The 23,523-nt window shown below is 45.1% G+C and overlaps 1 protein-coding gene across 7 annotated transcripts in view; it reads left to right on the top strand.

The window, feature by feature from the left end:
* CPLANE1 (ciliogenesis and planar polarity effector complex subunit 1) overlaps nt 1–23,523 on the top strand; it is a 133,848-nt gene that overhangs the window by 76,720 nt on the left and 33,605 nt on the right. For 5 of the 7 annotated variants that reach the window (XM_051853812.2, XM_051853813.2, XM_051853810.2 and 2 more), the window contains exons 35-43: nt 873–1,043; nt 3,583–3,711; nt 5,674–5,728; nt 6,605–6,709; nt 11,236–11,325; nt 14,012–14,121; nt 14,467–14,662; nt 14,850–14,996; nt 18,359–18,612. In XM_051853812.2, the coding sequence (XP_051709772.2) occupies nt 873–1,043; nt 3,583–3,711; nt 5,674–5,728; nt 6,605–6,709; nt 11,236–11,325; nt 14,012–14,121; nt 14,467–14,662; nt 14,850–14,996; nt 18,359–18,612 (1,257 nt within the window). Of the gene's footprint in view, nt 1–872; nt 1,044–3,578; nt 3,712–5,673; nt 5,729–6,604; nt 6,710–11,235; nt 11,326–14,011; nt 14,122–14,466; nt 14,663–14,849; nt 14,997–18,358; nt 18,613–23,523 lie in introns of all 7 variants that reach the window. The other 2 variants (XM_070056644.1, XM_070056646.1) reach the window with 2 other exon arrangements.

Here is a 23,523-nt window from a genome sequence, read left to right as displayed (position 1 = left end):
CACACCCACAGAGAGAGAGAGAGAGAGAGAGAGAGAGAGAGAGATCGATCTTCTGATTGTTCACTCTCCAGAAGGCTGTAAAGGCTGGGGCTGGTCCAGGCTGAAGCCAGGAGCTCCCTCCCTCCCAGGGGCCCAAGCACTTTTCCCAGATCATTAACAGAGAGCTGGATTGGAAGTGGATCAGCTGGGACATGAACTGGCACCCAGATGGAATGCCAGCGTTGCAGGCAGAGGCTTCACCTGTTGCACTACAACACTGGCCCTAGAAGGATGACTTTTTTTTTTTTTTTTTTTTAAGATTTATTTGAAACAGTTAAAGGAGAGAGGGAGGGAAAGAGGCCTCCCATCTGCTGGTTCACTTCCAAGTGGCTGCAATGGCCAGAGCTGGGCCACTCTGAAGGCAGGAGCCAGGAGCCAGGAGCTTTCTCCTGGTTTCCCACTCAGGTGCAGGGACCCAAGGACTTGGGCTTTCTTCTGCAGCTTTCTCAGGCCATAGCAGAGAGCTGGATTGGAATTGGTGCAGCCGGGTCTCGAACTGGCGCCCGTATGGGATGCCAGCACTGCAGGCTGCGGCTTTACCTGCTACACCACAGTGTTGGCCACGAAGGGTGATCGTCTAATCTGGGAATAAAATGTGGAAGATGGGGACTTCTGACTTGATGTCTGTATAAGGACGATCTAGTGGAATTTGTTAGTGCTGGAAAATCTCTTCTTCCTAAGATATGGACGCTCATCTTACAGTCTAAGTCAGTTTGTTAATGTTTGATTTGTTTTACCTCTTGCACATTTAAAAACATTTAAAGAAATGCTTTTCTTACTTTTTAATGTATGGCACAGCTTTTTAATTTTTATTATTATGCTGTTTCTTATAGTGTAAGAAGCCGCAACTTATCCCACTTGAAAACCTCCTTGCCTTTAAAAAAAGCCAGAAGAAACTGACGCTTAGTTTATTTGAACAAGGTGATTCTGCACACCTGCAGCTTCTGAAGGCTGAAATTGAATCATCTGAAGTAAGACAAGTAAAAGACAGTAAAAAAAGGCAAGTTTTAAATGACATTTGGCAGTACCGCATGAAAGCAAGGTCATTATTATTTACAATCTCATAGTCCTAAAGGTGTGAGTCATGTCGTTTAGCCTCCTAGCCTGTATTTTCATATTGTTTCCCTGTTAAGTGTCATGCACTTGAACACTTACTGTAATGAGCACAGTTTCTATATTGTGAGACAAATACTGTCGTCGTTGAAGGAATTATTTTCTACTGTTCATAGGCTGAAGCACTCCTGTATTTGTTTCTGCCACGGGATAAGAACTGTCTTTTGCATACTTGGTATCATGTAATAGTCCATGTACTGTCCAAAACTTGAAGCAGTATATTATAATTATATTTTTAAAAAAATTTATTTATTTATTTGAAAGAATTAGAGAGAGAAGGAGAGACAGATCTTTGATCTGCTGGTTTACTCCCCAAGTGACGACAACTGCCAGGGCTGAGCCAGGCCAAAGCTAGGAACCTGGGAATTCATCCTTGTCTCCTACCTGGGTGGAAGGGGCCCAAGTATTTGGACCATTTTCTTTTGCTTTTCTTGGCCATTAGCAGGGAACTGGATCAGAAGTGGAGTAGCTGGGACTTGAACTGGAGCCCATATGGGATGCTGGTGTGGTAGGGGGGTTTGCTACAATGCCAGCCCTATTGTTACTCATTGTTCCATATTCTCTGGACTTCTAAAGGAAGCAGTTGAGAAAGTGATGCAAGTTGTTTTAGGAAAGTGAATGTGTATGTAAAGAAACAAAGCTGTGACAGGTTTTTGGCCTAGCAGTTAAGGCATGAGCATCCCACATCAGAGCATAAGGGTTAGGGGCCAGCGCTGTGGCGTAGCAGGTAAGGCCGCTGCCCACAGTGCCAGCATCCCATATGGGCGCCAGTTTGAGTCTTGGCTGCTCCACTTCCTATTCAGCTCTCTGCTATGGTCTGGGAGAGCAGCAGAAGATGGCCCAAGTCGTTGGGCCCCTGCACCTGTGTGGGAGACCCAGAAGAAGTTCTATGGCTCTGGATTGGCACAGCTCCAGCCGTTGTGACCATCTGGGGCGTGAATGAGTGGACGGAGGACCTCTCTCTCTCTGCCTGTCCTTATCTCTCTTTGTTACTCTGACTTTCAAATAAATAAAGTTAAAAAAAAAAAAAGTATGAGAATTGGATACCTGGCTCCTGATTCCAGCTTAAGACTGAAAAGCACTTATTACAGTATTTTACCTACATTGGATGTTCAAGACTTACATAGATTGGTAGACTTGGCCAGCGCCGCGGCTCACTAGGCTAATCCTCCGCCTTGCGGCGTCGGCACACCGGGTTCTAGTCCCGGTCGGGGCGCCGGATTCTGTCCTGGTTGCCCCTCTTCCAGGCCAGCTCTCTGCTATGGCCCGGGAGTGCAGTGGAGGATGGCCCAAGTGCTTGGGCCCTGCACCCCATGGGAGACCAGGAGAAGTACCTGGCTCCTGCCATCGGATCAGCACGGTGTGCTGGCTGCAGCGTGGCGGCCATTGGAGGGTGAACCAACGGCAAAGGAAGACCTTTCTCTCTGTCTCTCTCTCTCACTGTCCACTCTGTCTGTCAAAAAAAAAAAAAAAAATTTAAAAAAAAAATAGATTGGTAGATTATTACTGAATCTAGAAAATAAATTTAAAATTACACAATTACCACACTAAAATTATCACCAGAAATGATTCTCTTTCCAGAAGTTGCTCATTCCTTCCATTCTTTTCCAAATATTCCCTGTTTACGTCTTCCCCTTACTGTTTGTGTACCTCTTTCCCCTCTGCTAAAAGTTCACTGAGGTGACCAAGTGTGCTTCACACCTTCAGATAGGCAAATGGAGGTGTCTGGTAGAGTATGTAGCATCAGCCAGTGAAAAGAGTTGGAAAACTACATAATAGTTCCAAAATAGGCAACAAAATAAAAAGAATAACCTGTGCCTATATTCCCATTACTGACATAGAACCGTCAGTTCAGTAGTAGTGGATGTTAAAATAATTTTACATTTCTTTTTTTTTTTTTTTTTTTTTTTTTGACAGGCAGAGTGGACAGTGAGAGAGAGAGAGAGACAGAGAGAAAGGTCTTCCTTTGCCGTTGGTTCACCCTCCAATGGCCGGCGCACCGCGCTGATCCGATGGCAGGAGCCAGGAGCCAGGTGCTTTTCCTGGTCTCCCATGGGGTGCAGGGCCCAAGCACCTGGGCCATCCTCCACTGTACTCCCTGGCCACAGCAGAGAGCTGGCCTGGAAGAGGGGCAACCAGGACAGAATCTGGCGCCCCAACCGGGACTAGAACCCGGTGTGCCGGCGCCGCTAGGCGGAGGATTAGCCTAGTGAGCCACGGCGCCGGCCCTTACATTTCTTTAATTTTCTTTCTTTGCTTATATTTGTCTGTTTTCCAGCAGAAAATTTTGCTCATTTAATTAAATGATACTGAAAATAATACATTATTGATAACTGTTTTCCTGTTTAGGGTGATACAGATGCAAAACTGATAACCCTATATCAGTAATGAAAGTATGCTCTGTGCTGTGCTACTGTTTTTAATAGGCAGAGACGTCGAGCTGTGAAAGAGCTGCAAGCAAAAAGTTCTGAGAAATTAAAAAGAAAATCTGGTGTCACTTTCCGGCCAGAGGATTCTATCATTAATAGTGATGATCCCGAAGTTGTTATGAAACCCAAGGTATAGAACAACTATAGATTCTTCCCTGATTTTTATATACACAGTTTGGTGTGTGTTTGTGGTTTATTTAGTCTGATTGCTGGAAGCCTCAAAAGTGAGTAGGATAATCTTTATGTCGCTTTTAAAAAAAAAAAAAGATTTATTTATTTGAAAGTCAGAATTACACAGAAAGAGGAGAGGCAGGGGTGGGGGGCTTCCATCCGCTGGTCACTCCTCAGTTGACTGAATGGCCAGAGATGCGCCGATCCGAACCCAGGAGCCAGGAGCTTCCTCCAGTTCTCCCATGTGGGTGCAGGAGCCCAAGGACTTGGGCCATCTTCTTCTGCTCTCCCAGGCCAGAGCAGAGAGATGGATCAGAAGTGGAGCAGCCAGGACTCAAACCAGCACCCACATGGAATGCCAGCACTGCAGGCGGTGGCTTTACCTGCTATGCCACAGCGCTGGCCCGTATGTCACTCAATACATAAGTTCCTGCTGCTTCCCTCCCCACCACATCAGGTGCATAGGGTTATTTAAAACATCTTGATGGCAAGTCCAAAACTGCAGTTTAGACCCTGCCTGTGTGGCTTTTCTCTATTTTAAATCATTTTGCTTTTTTCCTGTAACACTGTAATGCATGTAGTATGTTATTTGGGCTTCTGTTACAGTTTCACCTATCTCTGAGGTGCTTCTAGGATTCCCGAAGCATAGATTTGCGAAACCTGTGTTATGTAACCTGTATTTTAAATCAAAATTTTTAAGTGTTCTGCTAAATTTGGGTTGAGCTGTTTTTGTGATAACAGATTAAACAAAAGTACACTTTTGTTTACACAGATTTTTTAAAAGTTATGGCTCAAGAGCATGTGTGGAGGCACATAGTAAAAATATTCGTTGTTGTCTTTAAGTATTTATTTATTGTTATTTGAAAGTCAGAGTGATGCAGAACTAGAATGAGAGAGCCAGAGACAGAGATCATCATCTGCTGGTTCATTCCCCAAAAGGTTGCAGCAGCTGAGGCCAGGCAGGCCAAAGTTAGGAGCCTGGAACTCTATGCTGATCTCACATGTGGGTGTCAAGAGCCCAGGAGGTTGGGCCATCTTCTGCTACCTTCCCAAGTGCATTACCAGGGAGATGCATCAGAAGCCAAAATAGCTAACACTGAATCCAGTACTCAAATGGGATGCAAGTGCTAAAAGTGGTGGCTTGGGGCTGGCGCCGTGGCTCACTTGGTTAATCCTCCACCTACGGTGCCAGCATCCCATAAGGGCACCAGGTTCTTGTCCTGGTTGCTCCTCTTCTGGTCCAGCTCTCTGCTGTGACCGGGAAGGCAGTGGAGGATGGCCCAGGTGCTTGGGCCCCTGCACCCGCATGGGAGACCAGGAGGAAGCACTTAGCTCCTGGCTTTGGATCAGCGTAGCTCCGGCCGTAGTGGCCATTTTGGGAGTGAACCAACGCAAGGAAGACCTTTCTCTCTCCCTCTCTCCCTCTCTCCCTCTCTCCCTCTCTCCCTCTCTCCCTCTCCCTCTCCCTCTCTCTCCCTCTCCCCCTCCCTCCCTCCCTCTCTCTCTCACTGTCTGTAACTCTACCTGTGAAAGTGAAAAAAAAAAAGTGGTGGTTTAACCTGCTGCACCATTGTACCACCTACCCCTAAAATATTTGTTGACTCCGTGAAAAATTTTAATGAGGTGCAGTAACTATTTGAGCATTGAAGAGACTCTGCAATGGAGAATTGCACATAACTTAATAACTTCACACTAAATTGTTAATACTCCTTTTTATTGCTGGACTTCTGAATTTTGTCTACTCTTATAAAGTTATTTTTTGATAAAAAAATTTGATAGGACAAATAATTATGCTCAGAAAAATAGAAACTGAACCTGTAGTTAAGGATTCAACAATCTTCCTAGCAAATGGTTTTTTTTTTTTTTTTTTTTTTTTCAAAAATAATAGATGTCTTTAGTTAATCATAGTTTATTCATTTAGGAACCACAGGAACATCTTGCTCCCCAGCCTTTGGAAGAGTTTGACATTCCTTTTGGTATGTATATGCATGAATATTGTAATAGCTAAGTTAAGAGGTAGAAGTCAGCTTCTAGAACTATATTCAGTATGAATTTCATATTATCTTTGACAAGATATGGGGGGTATGTGTGTTTATGTTTTGTTGTTGTTAAGTTTTATTTATATATTTATTTTGAGAGTCAGAGAAATACACACAAACATGGAGAGAAAGTCCCCATTTTCTGATTCCCTCCTCAAATGCTAACAGTCACTGTGGCTGGAGCCAGGAGTGTGGAACACAGTCCAGGTGTTCCATGCTGTGACAAGGACTCAGCTATATGGGCGGTCACCTTTGCCTCCAGGGTCTGCATTGGTGAGAAGTTGGAATTGGTGGGAGTTGGGGCCTGGAATCTAACCCAGGTCTCCCATATGGGATGTGGACATCTTAACCGCTAGGCCAAGTGTCCGTCCTGTGTGTGTTTCAAATCAGTGGTGACAGCCTGTGACCTGCAGGCCCAATCTGAACCACTACTTAAGTTTTTTCTTTTTAAGATTTATTTTTATTTATTTGAAAGAGTTACCGAGAGAGGTCTTCCCTCTGCTGGTTCACTCCCCAAATGGCCCCAACGGCTGGAGCCAAACTGAAGCCATTAGCCAGGAGCTTCTGGGTCTCCCATATGGATGCAGGGGCCCAAGCACTTGGGCCATCCTCTGTTGCTTTCCCAGGCACATCAGCGGGGAGCTGGATCAGAAGTGGAGCAGCCAGAACACAAACTGGTGTCCATATGGGATGCCAGGGCTTTAACCTGCTGTGCCACAGTGCCGGCCCTGCCTCGCCTCTCTTGAGTTAGGTACTGTGCTTCTGGTCTGTTGGCTTCTCAGTGATCTCTTCTAATGTTTTGTTGTATTTAAGAAATGCTGCAAGATGATGTTACTACTTCAGCTGGACTGCATTTCATGGCTTCTGTAAGAAAGAAAGCTATAGGAAGTCACGATGCAAGTACAAATACAGACCCAGGTAAAGTGCTCCCTTTTGAAAAACCCATATATTGTGACATATTTAATAGATCTAGTCTTTGTCTTTAAGGCAGTGACTTAAAAGGAACTTTTAATCATTTGTCACAGGTTCTTCTGCCCAACCCAGGTATATACTGTACAAACTGAATTTATGATAGCGTAAGTAAAAGGTAGTAAAGATATTTATTCAAAACAGACATGAATAGCAACCTAGGTCAGTAGAAATAATGCTTTGAATCAGGTATTTTATGCCATTCAATTATGTTGACTGGAATTCCTTGTGTAAGGTTGAGAGGCCTGGAGCTGGGGCTAGTCAAGATGGAGCTGGAAGAGGAATATAACAGGTGCAGGATGGGAGGAGCAAGTCCTATGACCGAAAGGAGAACAGATAGGAAGTGTTGGAGGATCCAGCATCTGGAATGTTGCCTGACAGGTTCCTCATTCAAGTAACCGTTATAAGTAGGATCTTGAATAGTGCTTTGCTGGTTATTTCATAGTTATCTTTTTTTTTCTTCAGACTTTTAGCAAATGGTTTAACTGTACAGAATTGTGTCTGTTTTTTAACTCTAATATTATCTTATTGTAAAAGACTATTGATTTTTTTTTAATTTTTTTTTTTTTATTTTTGACAGGCAGAGTGGACAGGGAGAGAGAGAGACAGAGAGAGAAAGGTCTTCCTTTGCCGTTGGTTCACCCTCCAATGGCCACCGCGGCCAGCGCATCGCGCTGATCCGATGGCAGGAGCCAGGTGCTTGTCCTGGTCTCCCATGTGGGTGCAGGGCCCAAGCACCTGGGCCATCCTCCACTGCACTCCCTGGCCACAGCAGAGCACTGGCCTGGAAGAGGGGCAACCAGGACAGAATCCGGCGCCCCGACCGGGACTAGAACCCGGTGTGCCAGCACCGCTAGGCGGAGGATTAGCCTATTGAGCCACGGCGCCAGCCACTATTGATATTATTTTAAAAATAATTTATATTCATTATTGAAAATTTGGATGATATAACAGACTATGAAGAAGATGAAGATTAACTGGATTAGCTGTAACCATACCCTTTGGCAATAACTTTTTTTTTTTAAGATTTATTTATTTATTTGAAAGAGTTACACAGAGGAGAGGCAGAGAGAGAGAGAGAGGTATTCCATCCAATGGTTCACTCCCCAGCTGGCTGCAACAGCAAGAGCTGTGTTGATCTGAAGCCAGGAGCCAGGAGCTTCCTCTGGGTCTTCCATGCGGGTGCAGGGGCCCAAGGACCCGGGCCATCCTCCACTGCTCTCCCAGGCCAGCTGGATCAGAAGTGGAGCAGCTGGGTCTCGAACTGGCGCCTATATTGGATGCCGGCGCTTCAGGCCAGGGCGTTAACCCGCTGCACCACAGCGCTGGCCCTGGCAATAACATTTTTTTTTTTAGAGATTTACTTATTTATTTGAAAGTCACAGTTACACAGAAAGAGAGAGAGAGAGAGAAGAGAGAGAGGTCTTCCATCCTATGGTTCACTCCCCAATTGGCCGCAACGGCTGGAGCTGCGCCAATCCGAAGCCAGGAGCCAGGAGCTTCTTCCAGGTCTCCCATGCAGATGCAGGGGCCCAAGAACTTGGGCCGTCTTTTACTGCCTTCTGAGGCCGTAGTAGAGAGCTGGATCAGAAATGGAGAAGCCAGATCTCAAACCTGCGTCCGTATGGGATGCCGACACTTCAGGCCAGGTTGTTACCCTGCTGTGCCATAGCGCCATTCCTGGCAATAACATTTTTAAAAAGATGTATTGAAAGGCAGAGTGTCAGAAAGAGGGAGAGACACAGAGAGTGTGTGCTAGTTTGCTTCCCGAATGCCTGCAATAGCCAGGGTTGGGCCATGCTGAAGCCAGTAGCCAGAAACTCCATCTTCATCTCTTATGTGGTGGCAGAGACCCAAGCACTTGGGTGAACATCTGCCTTCTCAGGCACATTAGCAGGAAGTTGGATTGAAAGCAGCATAGCTAGGACTTTTTGTTTAAGATTTATTTACTTGAGGGGCTAGCACTATGGTATAGTAGGTTAAGCCACTCTCTGCCTGTGGTGCCGGCATCCCATCTGGGCACAGATTCATGTCTTGACTGCTCCTCTTCCAATCCAGCTCCCCTCAGGTCCAGCTCTGGCCTGCAAAAGCAGGATAAGATGACCCAAATGCTTAAGCCCCTGAACCCAAGTGGGAGACCCAGAAGAAGCTTCTGGCTCCTGGCTTCAGATTAGCCCTATTCTGGCCTCTGTGACCTTGTGGAGAGTGAACCAGTGGATGGAAGACCTCTCTGTCTTTCCATCTCTCTGTCTGTAACTCTCCTGCTCAAATAAATAAATAGGTCTTTAAAAAATTTTATTTGAAAAGTATAGTTACAGAGAGGGAGGGAGAGAGAGAGATCTTCCATCCTCTGGTTCACTCCCCAAATGGCCGCAACAGCCGACGCTGGGCCAGGCGGAAGCCAGGAACTTAATCTGAGTCTCCCATGTGAGTGCAGGGACCTAAGGACTGGGCCATCTTCCACTGCTTTCCCAGGTGTGGTAGCAGGAAGCTGAACTGGAATTGGAGCAGCTGGGAACCAGTGCCCATCTGGCACCGATAAGGGATGCCAGTGTTGCAGTGGTGGCTTCGTCCACTGCACCACAGCACTGTCCCCAGCCAATGACAGTTTGATAAAATATATACCATAAGTTCCTCCTTTACTATCTGAACCCTCATTGTCTAGGTATTGCTCTCTTCTGTAGTTTTCTCCTGAGAATCTAACCCACGTAAGTCCCCATGTTTGTTTTTGTCCAGGTCCTTTGAACATTCTCCTTTATAATTTCTTTCTCTCTTTAATATTCAGTTTATTTATTTGAAAGTGTAACAGAGACCAAAAACTGTACCTATGAAATTTACATTTATTAAGTAAAAGCTTTAAAAAAAAAAGTGAAAGAGGAAAAAAAAAAAAGAGTCACAGAGAGAGGGAGAGACAGAGATCTTCCATCTACTGCTGGTTCATTGCCCAAATGACTGCAACAGCAGGGGCTAGTCCAGGCAGAAGCTGGGAGCCTGGCATTCCTTCTGAGTCTCCCACATTGGTGGCAAGGTCCCATGCATTTGGGCCATCTTCTGCTGCTTTCCCAGGTACATTCCAGGGGCTTGGATCAGAAGTGGAGCAGCTAGGATCGAACATCCCATCTCATATGGGATGCTGGCATGACAGGCCATGGGTTACCCTGTTGTGCCACAGTGCCAGCTCCTAGAGTATATGTTACTCTTTAACATACCCATATAAATGGATACACATGGTTTTGCACCAAAATAAACTTCAATTTAATTCAATTTTCCACAAACTTTGGAACTTCCTTGAGTTACTTCATGTTAGTATACTTACAACATCATGCAAACTTGCTGCAGTGTTGAAGGTGATTTGTATGTGGTATGTTCACTGTTATTGCATATTACTAGTGAATTAACTGGATGTTATTGAAGAAGTGATGTTTAAAATGCTGTACAGTATGTAGGTTTCCTTGATATGTTGTTATTTAGGTGTTTAGAGTTATGTAAAGATATCTGGGAAAATTAGATGCTCTGGGACACCTTTGTTCCCCATTGAAATAATGTAATAATGTCTCGCTGCTTGAAAACTTTCCAGCACAGTTCTAGGAGTGGATTAAGTTTGAGTAACAGGAAGTGCTTTTATTTTGTACTCTTCTCATTTCACTTTGGTTTCTCCTTACATTGAGTATTTCCCTGTGTCATCAAAAAAGAACTTTGTAAGCATATTCCTTTTTTTCAGCTGTGTCATAAAGTAAAAGGATACCTCAAAAAGTTTGGAAAAAATGTAATGAAAAGATAAGTTTATTTTCTTGCTAAAAATTTTTGAAATCCATGCATAGTTTTTTCATAGTGTGCATTTCCAAAGAACTTTTTGATTCTTGGATTTCAAATTTTTTTGGCACAAAGATAAACTTATCTTTTTTGTTCCATTTTTTGTGGACATTTTGAAGCACCCTTGTATTAAACTGCATTCAGCAGTTTCCAGTTTTTTCTCCTATAAATAATTCTTTGGGAAATATCTTCTTGCCTAAGAGCCTTTGTTTGTCATTGATTTAGGTTTTTTTTTTTTTTTTTTTTTTTTTTTTTACTTTGCCAATCTGGTAGGTCAAAAAGTATTATTTTAATTTGTGTTTTCTTTTTTTCTGAATGAGGTTGAACATGTGTAAGATGTTTTTAGTGTAAATGAATAAAACATGCAAGTGTTTTTATCTGGGCATGTCTTTGAGCAAGCCTTGGAGGGTCTTTGCCTTAGTGCTGGCTTGTCTCCTAAAGCTGGCCAGCTGCTTGGTAGTAGGTGTTTGTTACTCATTCAGGTAAAAGGCCCAGCATGTAAGTAGAAGGAACATCTGATTTTATTTTATTTTAAAATCAAATTGTTGTCAGTCCACAGTTCTGCCACCATTTGTGCAAATCATATGATTATCTGTATTCATATATTTTATATTCCTTGTGTTTTCAAAATTCTTCCTGTGTTTTTTCTTATGGCCTCAAAGTTCCTAATTTATTACAAGACAAGGAAGCTACTTCTCAACTAGCTGTTTCTGAATGTGGAAAAAATCAACAAATCATTTCTTCCTCTCCAGGTATGATTTGTTTCTTTTTTTTTCTGAGAACAGTGACTTGTAAATATTATGTGTGCAGAATGCCATGTTAAGAGTCACCATCACCCATGAGAAATCTACCTTAGCAGGAAACGGGTCAGAAGTTGGACCTTGGCATGAAAGCACTGTAAAATGTGGGACACAGACTTGCGTTTTAACCACTGTGCTAAATACCTGCCCCCTTTTGTGAAATAGTTGAACTTTATTTTTATTTTTTATTTTTATTTTTTTATTTTTTTTTGACAGGCAGAGTGGACAGTGAGAGAGAGAGACAGAGAAAGGTCTTCCTTTGCCGTTGGTTCACCCTCCAATGGCCGCCGCAGCCGGCGCGCTGCGGCCGGTGCACCGCGCTGATCCGATGGCAGGAGCCAGGAGCCAGGTGCTTTTCCTGGTCTCCCATGGGGTGCAGGGCCCAAGCACCTGGGCCATCCTCCACTGCACTCTCTGGCCACAGCAGAGAGCTGGCCTGGAAGAGGGGCAACCAGGACAGAATCCGGCGCCTCGACCGGGACTAGAACCCAGTGTGCCGGCGCCGCTAGGCGGAGGATTAGCCTAGTGAGCCGCGGTGCCGGCCGAAATAGTTGAACTTTAAAAAGCAGAATTCAGCTATAGACTCTGAATATTCTAAAAACCACTGAATATTTCTGTTTTTTTTTTTTTTTAATTATTTATTTGAAAGGCAGAATTACAGAGAGAAAGAGAGGCAGAGAGATAGATCTTCCATCTGCTGGTTCATCCCCAAATGGCCACAACAGCGGGGCCTGGGCCAAGCCAAAGCCAGGAGCCAGGAGCTTCATCGTGGTCCCTGATATGTGTGCAGAGGCCCAAGCACTTGGGCCATCTTCCATTGCTTTTCCAGGCACATTAGCAGGGAGCTGCATCAGAAGTAGAGCAGCTGGGTCTTCAGCCAGCGCTCATACGGGATGCTGGCCCTGCAGGTGGCAGCTTTACACCACAACACCGGCCCCTGAATATTTTTTAAAAAGTTTTTTTTAATTTGAAAGAGATAGACCTTTAATTCACTGGTTCACTCCCCAAACGCCTGCAGCTGCTGGAGCTAGCCCAGGCCAAAGCTAGGACGTAGGAACCCAATACAGGGTGGCGGGGACCCAACCATTTGAACCATCAGATGCCGACTTACAAGGTATGCATTAGCTGGAAGCTGGCATTGGGACAGAACCGTGACTCAGAGCTGGGCAGTTTAATATGGGTGCAGCTGGCTTCTTAACTGTTCCAAATGCCTGAGAGTACCCTTTTGAAGAGTATGAATTATAACTCACTCAGTAAAGCTGTTACCCCAGCAAATGGGAAACTTAAAATTTTAAACAATTGGTAATATGTTAATTTCTTAAGATCTGGGTTTAGTGGGAAAAGTAGAAAGACATGATTCAGTGTATCTATCATGGAAACAGGAAATTACAGTATTTTTTGATGTTATTGGGTAATTTATTCTGGTGAGTCATTCACCTAAGTGTGATAAGTAAGAAAATAAAATCACCTCTCCTCCTGTACTCTGACAACACAGATCACTTCTGACACCTGATAGACATGTGAGGTGTCTTCCACATATCAGACCACCAATTTTGCATCATTGGACAGCAGCTGGAGAATGCTGATCGAATTCAGTTTTCATACTATTTGGAAATAGGGTCAGATCCCACAGATTGAGGGGTTGGGCCCCAAGAATGCCCCCTACTTCAGATGCCAGTCGCAAACCTCAGGTGAAACACATAGCATAGGCTTACCAGTTTATTGTAAAGGATATTTCAAAGGGTACGAATGAAGAGCTGCAGAGGGCAAGTAGGAGGGAAGGAAAGCAGAGTTCCATGCCTCTCTAGGTGCTGTGCTGCAGGAGCTGCCGCGTGTCAGCTCTTGGAACCCTGTCCGTTTGGTTTGGTTTGGTTTTAAAGATTTATTTGAAAGGCAGAGTGACAGGGAGAGAGACAGAGAGAGATCTTCCATTCACTGGTTTATTCCCCAGCTGGCCACAATGGCTGGGGCTGGGATAGGCTGACTCCAGGAGCTGGGAACTCCATCTGGGTCTCCCATGTACGTAGGCCATCTTCCACTGCTGTCCTGGGTGCATCAGTAGGGAGCTGGATTGGAAGCAGATCAGCTTGGACTCTTGGACTCTAATGGGCAGCATCACAGGTGGCGCCGTACCACCAGCCCCTGTCCTACTGAGTTTTATATGGAGACTTCGTTGCATAAGCATGATGCTGATAGACTAGGCGGGGAAAACCAGCAAGGCGTGTCTGTTTCAGCCACCTCCTGGACCCTTTGTGTAGTGTTTGTTTTTCCAGAGTATGGGACATGATCTAATTTGAAGTAAGAGGGTCTTATCTATCAGAGGGTGTAGATCAGAGAGAGGCAGGGAAGAAAAAAGTTCCTGTGACCCACCTTGGGGAAGAAAGTTATGAGCCAGAAACCATGGATAAAAAAACAAAAATGAGAAAAGCAACAGACTATGTTGAATTATGAAGTACTCTAGAGAATAAATTGCCCTTAGAATAGAATAGAATTTGCTTTATTTGTAAATATGAAGCTTCTACTTAGATTTCCCAGAAATATATTTTACACAGTTTGATGTTAATTTGGTGTAGTTAATTATTTTGAGCTATTTACAGACATATTTTACATTCTTTATTTTTGTTTCTTTAATTTCTAGAACATCAGCCTTCGAAAGTTCCTCAGCAGTTGGTTCCAGATGTATGTCTAAACCTCAGACGTTCCACAGAAATACCAGAGACAGCTTTGTCACCTTCAGCACTTCATACGGTAACGAGTTTGGTTTGTGTTTTATTCAGAAATCAGTCTAGTTTTATGCTAAAATGTGTAGTGATCATCCTGACATCATTCGACTGAATAGGTGAAATGAGGCTAAAAACATGTTATATATGTAGCTTTGTAGGAAAGGTCAAAGCACTATTATGTTCCCAAAATTTAGGAAACTAAGACTAATAATGTACTTCCATAGCTTTCACTAAGTTAGGCCACATACAAGCTTTTCTTACCTTGTTATTAATAAGAATGAAGAATTAAACCTTATTTTGTGGAGTAGCCATGTGGAAGAAAAGGAATGTAATCTTTTTTTTTTTTTTATTACTACGTGTCTTGACTCAGACTGGCCACTCTTACATAAAGGTGATTGACATTCAAGCTGATGATCTCCAGGAATCACCTGTTGTGGAAGAGTCTCCCCCTGACAGTGGTAGCAGAGCGCAGAGCGACCACAGGGAAGCCCCATCATCTGCAGAGTTACATTATCTTGCTGCTTCAGTTACTAATTCTGTTCCCCCACACAAGTTTAACAGTCAAGGTAATAATTTTTTTCCTCCGTTTTAAATAAGTAGCTTTTGAAAAATTCTTTAATACAGCATTGTTACTCTGCTTGCATCTGTATTCCCACTGTCATTTTGGATGTTTATGTTCACGATGATCAATGTTCTGTTAATCTTCTAATTACCTTATTTAGAATCTTTTTATGCCTTTCATATTCTTGATAGACTGTGCCAGTTCTGCTGTGGATTTACCTAAACCTGCTAAAGGGACTCTAGCCTGTCTGGAAGGAAAAGGTTGGAGAGCAGACATTTCAGAAGTGGAGAAGCCTGAAGTTTGCTCACCTGTGCCACCAGTCAGGCTGCAGGATAGAGGTGAATGGCCAAGATAACCCTCCCTGTCCCCTGAATTACTATCATATTATAAATAAGCACTGGTCAGCGTTGTGTCATGGTGAGCCAAGCTGCCACCAGCAATGCCAGGATCAGAGTGCTAGTTCAAGTTTTGGCTGTTCTGCTTCCAATCTGGCTCCCCGCTGATGTGCCTAGGAGGGCCAAAGAGGATGGCTGAAGTGTCTTGGCCCCTGCCACCTGTGCTGTAGACCCAGATGGCGCTTTGGGCTTCACCAGCTGAGGGAGGGTTGCGCACTTTCTATTTCCCTCCCCTTTATCTTCCCCTCCGTCTGTTTCTATCACTCTGCCTTTCACGTATAGAAATCAATCTTTAGAAAATAAAAAGAGATAAGTACTGACCACTGTAAAAGAAATGAGAGAAAGGCTAGTCCTTTGCCAAGGAGAGTGGGCAGGTAATACAGGATAGAAATAACTGCAAAGCTTGTACTCATGGATGTTTTGTAAGGAGGCCACAGATCTATGTCTGCATATTTTTTTTTCTCACGTGTTCTGTAAGAGTTCATTGGTGTCTTGATGTTAACAAGGAACTCCAGAGCCAGTGTTTTTGCACAGTGCTTAGGGTGCCATTTGAGACATCTGCATCCGTAGTGCAGTGCCTGGATTTGAGTCTCAGCTCCTTTGTTTCTGATGCAAATTCCTGCTGATGCAGACCCTGGGAGGCAGCAGATTAAGTTTAAGTAGTTAAGTCCCTGTCTCACATATGGAAGTCCTATACTGAGTTCTGGGCTCCTGGCTTTGGCCTGGCTCAGCTCTGACTGTTAGGGGCAATTTGGGAGTGAACCAGTGCGTGGAAAATCTCTGTCTCTGTCTTTGTCTATCCCTCTTTGCCTTTCATATAAAGTAAAAATAAACATTTTCTAAAATGGGAATTCTCATATTTACAAAGAAAACTCTAAATTGGCACGTTGAAAATAAACAGGTATGGTAACCAGCAATGCTTTTCCAGTAAAATATTCAGTGTTATAATAAATTAGGTTGCATTGTGATAAATTTTTCTAAGATTTAGTAAGAATACTTCTCACCGACCCTAAGTTACTATACCCTGTAGTAATTAATCCAGCATGTAGTCAGACTTACTGCAACAAAGAACTGATGTCTTTACTGGGTTCCACAGCTGTTGGGCAGCGTGAAGCCTGCTTTGTGATTGTGAGATTCTTGGTACAGAATCTGGTAATGCCTGGTCCTTGCCAGTAGCCGACGGATACTCAGGAGATAGGAGGAGCAAGGAAGAAATGGGTGGGGGGAGCTCCTAACTTGGGACGTATTCGAGCACATGTATTACAAACCACATGCCAAGGTTTGGTTTGGTTTGTTTTTGAAGATTTATTTATGTTTATTTTTAAAGATTTATTTATTGGAAAAGTTAGAGAGAGAGGAGAAAGAGAGTTCTTCCATCCACTGGTTCATGCCCCAGATGGCTGCAATAGCCAGGACTGGGCCAGGCTGAAGCCAGGAGTCTGGAGCTTCCTCCAGGTCTCCCACAAGGGTACAGGGGCCCAAGGATGTGTGCTATCTTTCGTTGCTTTCCCATTTGCATTAGTAGGGAGCTGGATTGGAAGTGGAGCAGCCAGCACTTGAACCAGTGCCCATAAGGGATACTGGCACTGCATACAGTGGCTTACCATGCTGTGCCAAAGCACTAGCCCCCAAGTTTTATGTATTTTATTTGAAAGGCAGAGTTAACAGAGAAGGGAGGTAGAGGAGAGACATCTTAACATCTGCTGGTTCACTCCCTAAATGGCTGCTATGGCTAGGAGTGGGCCAAGCCAAAGCCAGGAGCCTGGTGCTTCATATGGGTCTCCAGCCTGGCTGGCAGGAGCCTAAGTCCTTAAGCCATGGTTTACTGCATTTCCAGGGGCATATCAGGGAGCTGAATTGGAAGTGGAGCAGCTGGGACTCCAAATTGGTGCTTATATAGGATGCTGGCATTATAGGCAGCAGCTTAACCTGCTGCACTATAACTCTGACTCCTAGGTGCAGTGTTTCAGGTTTTGAAACTTTGATTTTCTCCGACCTGTTCTGGGGCTGCCAGAGTCCACAGTGGTGGAGGGAAATGAGCCAGTGGTCTTTCAGGCTGGAAAAATGTGTAGTAAAGTGGAAGACTTGGCTTTTAGACTTAAATTGATATACTTGAATTTCCATGCTGCCTCTGTCAGTGAATTGCTTTTGGGCTTTTTTTTTTTTTTTAACAAATAAATTAACTTTACCTGATTTTCTCTTGTGTGTCTGTGGGATTCAGTCTGATAGGATTGTTAAAATGTACATCTAACCAAGTATCTGTGGCTACTGAAGTATCTCATTGGTTTCCCTTTATACCAGCCAACTTTGGAAAGTTGAAATGGGACAGATACCTAGGTGAAACCTTAAAGGCAAGTATGATTTAGAGAGAGAAAGGGCATTTGGACTGAGAGAAGAGATTGTGTGATGACTCAGATTTGATGGAGTCTACTGAATTTGAGAAAATTAAAGTTGAGTATGTTTGGAGTCAGATAAAGTGTTTGCTAAATGAAGTGGCACAAGGTGAAGCTGGAGTGGAAGACTGGAAAGATTATGTGTGCCTGTGCCTTTTTTGTCATGCTAAGGCATTTGGACTTTAAGGTAAAGGCATTGGAGATGCTCTGAAGGGCTTAGGGGCAGAAAAGGAACCGTATTGCATTTTTGGGTTTAAAAATTTTTTATGTATTTTATTTTTTTAAAGATTTACTTATTTACTTGAAAGAGTTACAAAGAGAGAGGAGAGGCAGAGAGAGAGAAAGGTCTTCATCTGCTGGTTCACTCCCCAATTGGCTGCAATGGCCGAAGCTATGCTGATCTGAAGCCAGGAGCCAGGAGCTTCTTTCTGGTCTCCCATACAGGTACAGGGGCCCAAGCACTTGGGCCATCTTCCACTGCTTTTCCAGGCCACAGCAGAGAGCTGGATTGGAAGTGAAGCAGCCGGGACTTGAACCGGTGCCCGTATGGGATGCTGGCACTGCAGGCGGTGGCTTTATCTACTACGCCACAGCACCAGCCCCATGTAATTTTATTTGAAAGGAAGAGTCAGAGAGAGAAACAGTGGTTCACTCTTCAAATGTCCATAGCAGCCCAGGCTGGGCCAGGAGGAAACCTGGGAGACAGGAACTTTAATCTTGATCTGCTGTGTGGATGACAGGGACCCATTTACTGGAGCTATCAGCTGCTTCCCAAAGTGTGCATTAACAGAAAGATGAAATTGGAAATAGAGGCTGGATTCAACCCCAGGCTCTCCGATATGGGATGTGGGCACCCCAAGCAGTGCTAGTGCCTATCCCCTCAATCATTTGTGATCTTCTGTTGACATTTAGATCTGCCCAAACCAGAGTTCCAATTCAAAGAACAGAGCACGGAGTCAGACTCTACGGAAGATTATCTGCTGGGGAGACTCCTGCAGGACGTCTCTGCACCTCGCCCTGCTCCAGGCCCCGCCGCTTGCCGCCTGGAACATCTCACCTCTAAGCTGCAGGAGATTGACCGACAGCTGCTAGCAGTGCAGAACATCGCTGGAAGCATAGAGCAGGATTTCCCCAGCCCTGAAATGCTGAACCTGCCTAGTAACAAGGTAGAGTCTCTTCATTTTTCTGTTCTTTACTGAGTTGTTAAACATTTATAGTGTAGTACAACTGTAGGCACTTGATTTTTCTTTTTTTTTTTCTTTTCTTTTCTTTTTTTTTTTAAGCTTTAGTTGAAAGGCAGAGTTACAGAGAGGTGGGGGGGCAGAGAGAAAGAGAGAAAAAGAGAATGAGAGAATCTTCCATCTGCTGGTTCACTCAGATGGTTACAGAGGCTAGAGCTATACTGATCCCAAGCCAGGAGCCAGGAGCTTCCTCTGGGTCTCCCATGCGGGCACAGGGGCCCAAGGACTTGGGCCATCTTCTACTACTTTCCCAGGCCATAGCAGAGAGCTGGATCAGAAGTGGAGCAGCTGGGACTTGAACTGCTGCCTATATGGGATGCCGGCACAGCAGGTGGTGCTTTTACCTGCTATGCCACAGCACTGGCCCCTTGGTTTTTTAAATAATTGGAGATTTGGTTTCTACAAGCTAGAGTTTCTCAACCTCAGCTCTGTTCACGTTTGGGCCAGATAATTATTTGTTGCAGAAGTGTCCCGTGCAATGTAGGATATTTGGTATCATCCCTTGTTTTTACCAAATGCCAGTGGCTCCCCTACCCCATCAGAAATGTCTCCAGACATTGCTAAATGTCCTAGGGGGCCAAAGTCACATCTGGTTGAGAACCACACTCCCTTAAGCTTCTAAGAATTGAGCCTGTGCTTCATACCAGAAAAGGTATACATGAATTGGGGCCAGTGCTGTGACGTAGTAGATTAAGCATCCACGTGTGGTGTCAACATCCCGTTTGGGTGCCAGTTTGAATCCTGGCTGCTCCACTTCCAAATCCAAATCCCTGCTGATGGCCTGGGAAAGCAGTAGAAGATGGTCCAAGTGCTTGGGCCCCTGCACCATGTGGGAGACTTAGAAGAAGCTCCTGGCTTCAGATCTGCTCAGCTCTAGCCATTGCTGCCATCTGGGGAGTGAGCCAGCAGATGGAAGACCTCTCTTTCTGTCTCTTCCTTGCTTTGTCTGTGGCTCTGCCTCTCAAGTAAATAAATAAATATTAAGGGGAAAAAAAAAAAAAAAAAAAACGAAGAAGAAAGAAATGCAGGAATTATAAAACCAGAATGTGATTTCAAAGAATCCTGGCTTATAAATTGTTTTCTTCTGAAAGATGCTTACTTTTTATTTATGTTCAAAGGGTTTGAAACTTTGTTTGAAAGAGCTCCCATGTGCTTGTGTACTAGCCAGATACCCATGGCAGCTGGGTCTGGCTTGGGCCGGACTAGGACGGGTCAAAGCCAGGAACTGGGAAGCTCAATCCAGGCAGAGACCCGACTACTGGAGCCATCACCTACTGCCTGCCAGGCTCTGTGCTAGTTGGAAGCTGCAGTTATGAGCTGAAGCCAGGAACTGAACCCAGACCTTCTGATACTGGACACAGGCATCTGAACCACTAGGCTAAACACCTGCCCCTGAAAGATTTTTATAACTTCACAAATGTTTTTATCCTTATCTTTTGAATTCTTCACAGTTTCTCTGAAATACTTCATGTAGGAGGATAGTAATCAGTTCCTTAGAGGCTTTCTATAATATTATCTAGGACTAATATTATTATGTTTTTTTTGGTTATTTTGATTTTATTTATTTTTTTTTAATCTTTTTTTTATTTTTATTATTTTATTTATTTATTTTTTTGACAGGCAGAGTGGACAGTGAGAGAGAGAGACAGAGAGAAAGGTCTTCCTTTGCCGTTGGTTCACCTCCAATGGCCGCCGCGGCCGGCGCACCGCGCTGATCCGATGGCAGGAGCCAGGAGCCAGGTGCTTCTCCTGGTCTCCCATGGGGTGCAGGGCCCAAGCACTTGGGCCATCCTCCACTGCATTCCCTGGCCACAGCAGAGAGCTGGCCTGGAAGAGGGGCAACCGGGACAGAATCCAGCGCCCCGACTGGGACTAGAACCCGGTGTGCCGGCGCCGCTAGGCAGAGGATTAGCCTAGTGAGCCGCGGCGCCGGCTTTTGATTTTATTTTTTAACTCGGGCTTAGAACTATCATATCAAAATGAATGTTAGCTGTCAAAGTAGTCTATGGAATGTCCTTCATAAAACCTTTTCCTCCCCTTTCTAAGCTAGTTCAGTAAGCACAGCTAAAGCCAGAGGCTTCATTTATTTCCAATTCTAATCTTGATTCTGGCTTGCTCACCCTTGCATTCATTCACTTCAACATTTATTGAGTATCTACTACATGCTAGGCCTGCTACTAAGTTCTGGGGATGGAAAGTCTAGTAAGGCAGAGTACCTACTTACTCTGGGGAGCTTGGAATCTAACAGAAGGTATTGAATCTGTACACAAAGAAAACATGAAGCAGGTGAGGATACCGAGGTGCGCCTGGCCTGCTGTGAGAAAAAGCAGAAAGATGCCACACGGTGGGAGGTGTTGGGGAGTGTCTCAGCATTACCTGGAGGTAGAGGCTGGTGGATCTGGCTCTGCGACTGTAGCAGTAGACAAAGGTGGGAGATAGATAAGAAGCATTGTTGGCCGTGTCCAGTGGCTGGGATTTCATCCTGCAAGCAGGCAGTGGGGATCACTACAGAGCTTTCGGCAGTAAAGTGATGTGATCACACTTGCTGGCATAGTGTGGAGGGTAGATTGGAAAGGCTAAGACCGGGAACAGGGGGGCCAGTTGTTATCACTGGGGTTCCAGACCTTGCTGCTCATTAGAATCATCTTTGAAACTTGTTATAAATGCAAACTCCTGGGCCCTGGTTCCCTGAGATTCTGATCTTTAAGTAAGTCTGGGATAGAGCTCAGGAATCTTTATTATTAACAAGCTTTACAAATGATCCCTGTGCTACTAGTTTTATGTGAGGTCCACTGGTAAGTTTTCAGTGGATCCCAAACACCTAAGGTATGCAATAGTGATACAGGTAAACCTTCCCTAGAGGGAGAAGCTATCAGGAGTTAGCTATCGGCTAAGGCACGTGAAGAAGAGAACAGATTCGCAGTGTGTCCAGGTCCCAGTCTGGGTGCACGCTGGGGCCACTTTCTAAACTCAGGTAGAGGAAGCGCTCGTGTGTGTTTATGTACGCATGAGTTTGGGGAGGGACGCACATGTGAAACATGAGGTGCTGTGAGATTGTAGGTATTGGATATATGCTCCTGGAGCTGAGAAGTTAGGTGTGGGCTGGAGGTTCAGATGGTGGAATCACTAGTTAGGAGAGTTCAGATCGTAGGAGAGAGCAGACGGTGGCACAGGAGAGATTCCAGGCACACTCCTTTTTATTAAGGATGAGGATTCAACATGCAGGCCTGAGAACAGCCCAGGGTTGTAAGAGATCCAGGAGAAAGCTGGCCAGTGGAGGCGTTTGAAGAAGGAGCTTGTGGGGAGCAAACCGGACTAGACTGAGTTACTGGAATTAAGACTTATTCTATGCATCTGCTCTCCCACAATATGGCGCTGGGAGAGAAGAAAACAGCTTTTACACAGCTGCCTCCAGTTCAACCAATAAACTGTAGGACTTGCTCCTGATTGGAGAGCAGCGTACTCGGCGTGTGGGCAGCCGAGTTAGGATTGGCGGAGGAGGACTATAAAGGAGGAGAGAGACGGCATGCACCGGGAACATCTAGGGGGAACATCTGAAGGAACACCTGTGCAGCCCCCGAGAAAGCCGGCCGGCGGTGTGCCGCTCCCCTGCGGAAGTGGGGAATGTGGCAGGGGGAACTGCCCTTCCACGGAGGTGGAAGGGATAGTAGCCAACCCGGGAAGAACCAGCAGCAAACCCGGGGAGGGCCGAGCAGACGAAAGAACAGCGCAGGGTCCAGTGTCGTTCCTCCACGAAGAGGGGGAGCGACAGAGCTCTCACGGATCTGCTGCGTTAGACATTGCACAGTTGTGTCATGATCACCCTGCTAGCTCTTCTGGTAATGTACAGGCCAGCCCTGCTGAATCTGTGGAGGAGGCATAGGGGCTGCCATTTCTGAAAAGTTCCTAACAATTGAGGGAGAGCTTCCCTATCAGCCCATGCCTTTGAGACTGGAAGGTGGGTGCTAAGCCTTGTGCTGCCCATGGCAGGTACTGGGTTAATGTTTGCTTAACGACTGCCTTTGTTCTCCTGGTTTTGATTGTAACAGCAGTACAACTATATATACACTGCAAGATTTGCTACTAGAATGTTTAGTAATAATTGTAACACAAGTTTGGAAGACAGTTTGAAAGGAAGAGATTTATTAACTCTGTTTGAAAGGCAGAGTTACAGAGAGAGGCAGAGACACAGAGTAGTCTGCTGGTTTACTCCCTAAAAGGTTGCAGCTGCCGGGGCTGGGCCAGGCTGAAGCCAGGAGCCTGGATTTCCATCTGGGTCTCCCACCTGGGTAGCAGGGGCCCAAGCACTGGGGCCATCTTCCGTTGCTTTTCCAGGTGCATTACAGGAAGCTGGATAGGAAGTGGAGTAGCTAGAACTCAAACAGGAGCCTGAAGACTTGGGTGGAAATCTGTGTTCTACAATTAAGCAAGTCACTGAATCTCCCCAGGGCCGTGTTCCCTCATCTTTTTTTTTTTTTTTTTTTTTTTTTTTGACAGGCAGAGTGAACAGTGAGAGAGAGACAGAGAGAGAGAAAGGTCTTCCTTTTGCCATTGGTTCACCCTCCAATGGCCACCGTGGCCGGCACACTGTGGCCGGCGCACCACACTGATCCTATGGCAGGAGCCAGGTGCTTCTCCTGGTCTCCCATGTGGGTGCAGGGCCCAAGGACCTGGGCCATCCTCCACTGCACTCCCGGGCCACAGCAGAGGGCTGGACAGGAAGAGGAGCGACCGGGACAGAATCTGGCGCCCCGACGGGGACTAGAACCCAGTGTGCCAGCGCCGCAAGGTGGAGGATTAGCCTATTGAGCCACGGCGCCGGCCCCCTCATCTTTT

Source organism: Oryctolagus cuniculus, chromosome 14, assembly GCF_964237555.1.
Source record: "Oryctolagus cuniculus chromosome 14, mOryCun1.1, whole genome shotgun sequence".
Taxonomy (NCBI): domain Eukaryota; kingdom Metazoa; phylum Chordata; class Mammalia; order Lagomorpha; family Leporidae; genus Oryctolagus; species Oryctolagus cuniculus.
Note: the sequence above shows the minus strand (reverse complement) of the source record. Positions and strands in the feature narration are given on the sequence as shown.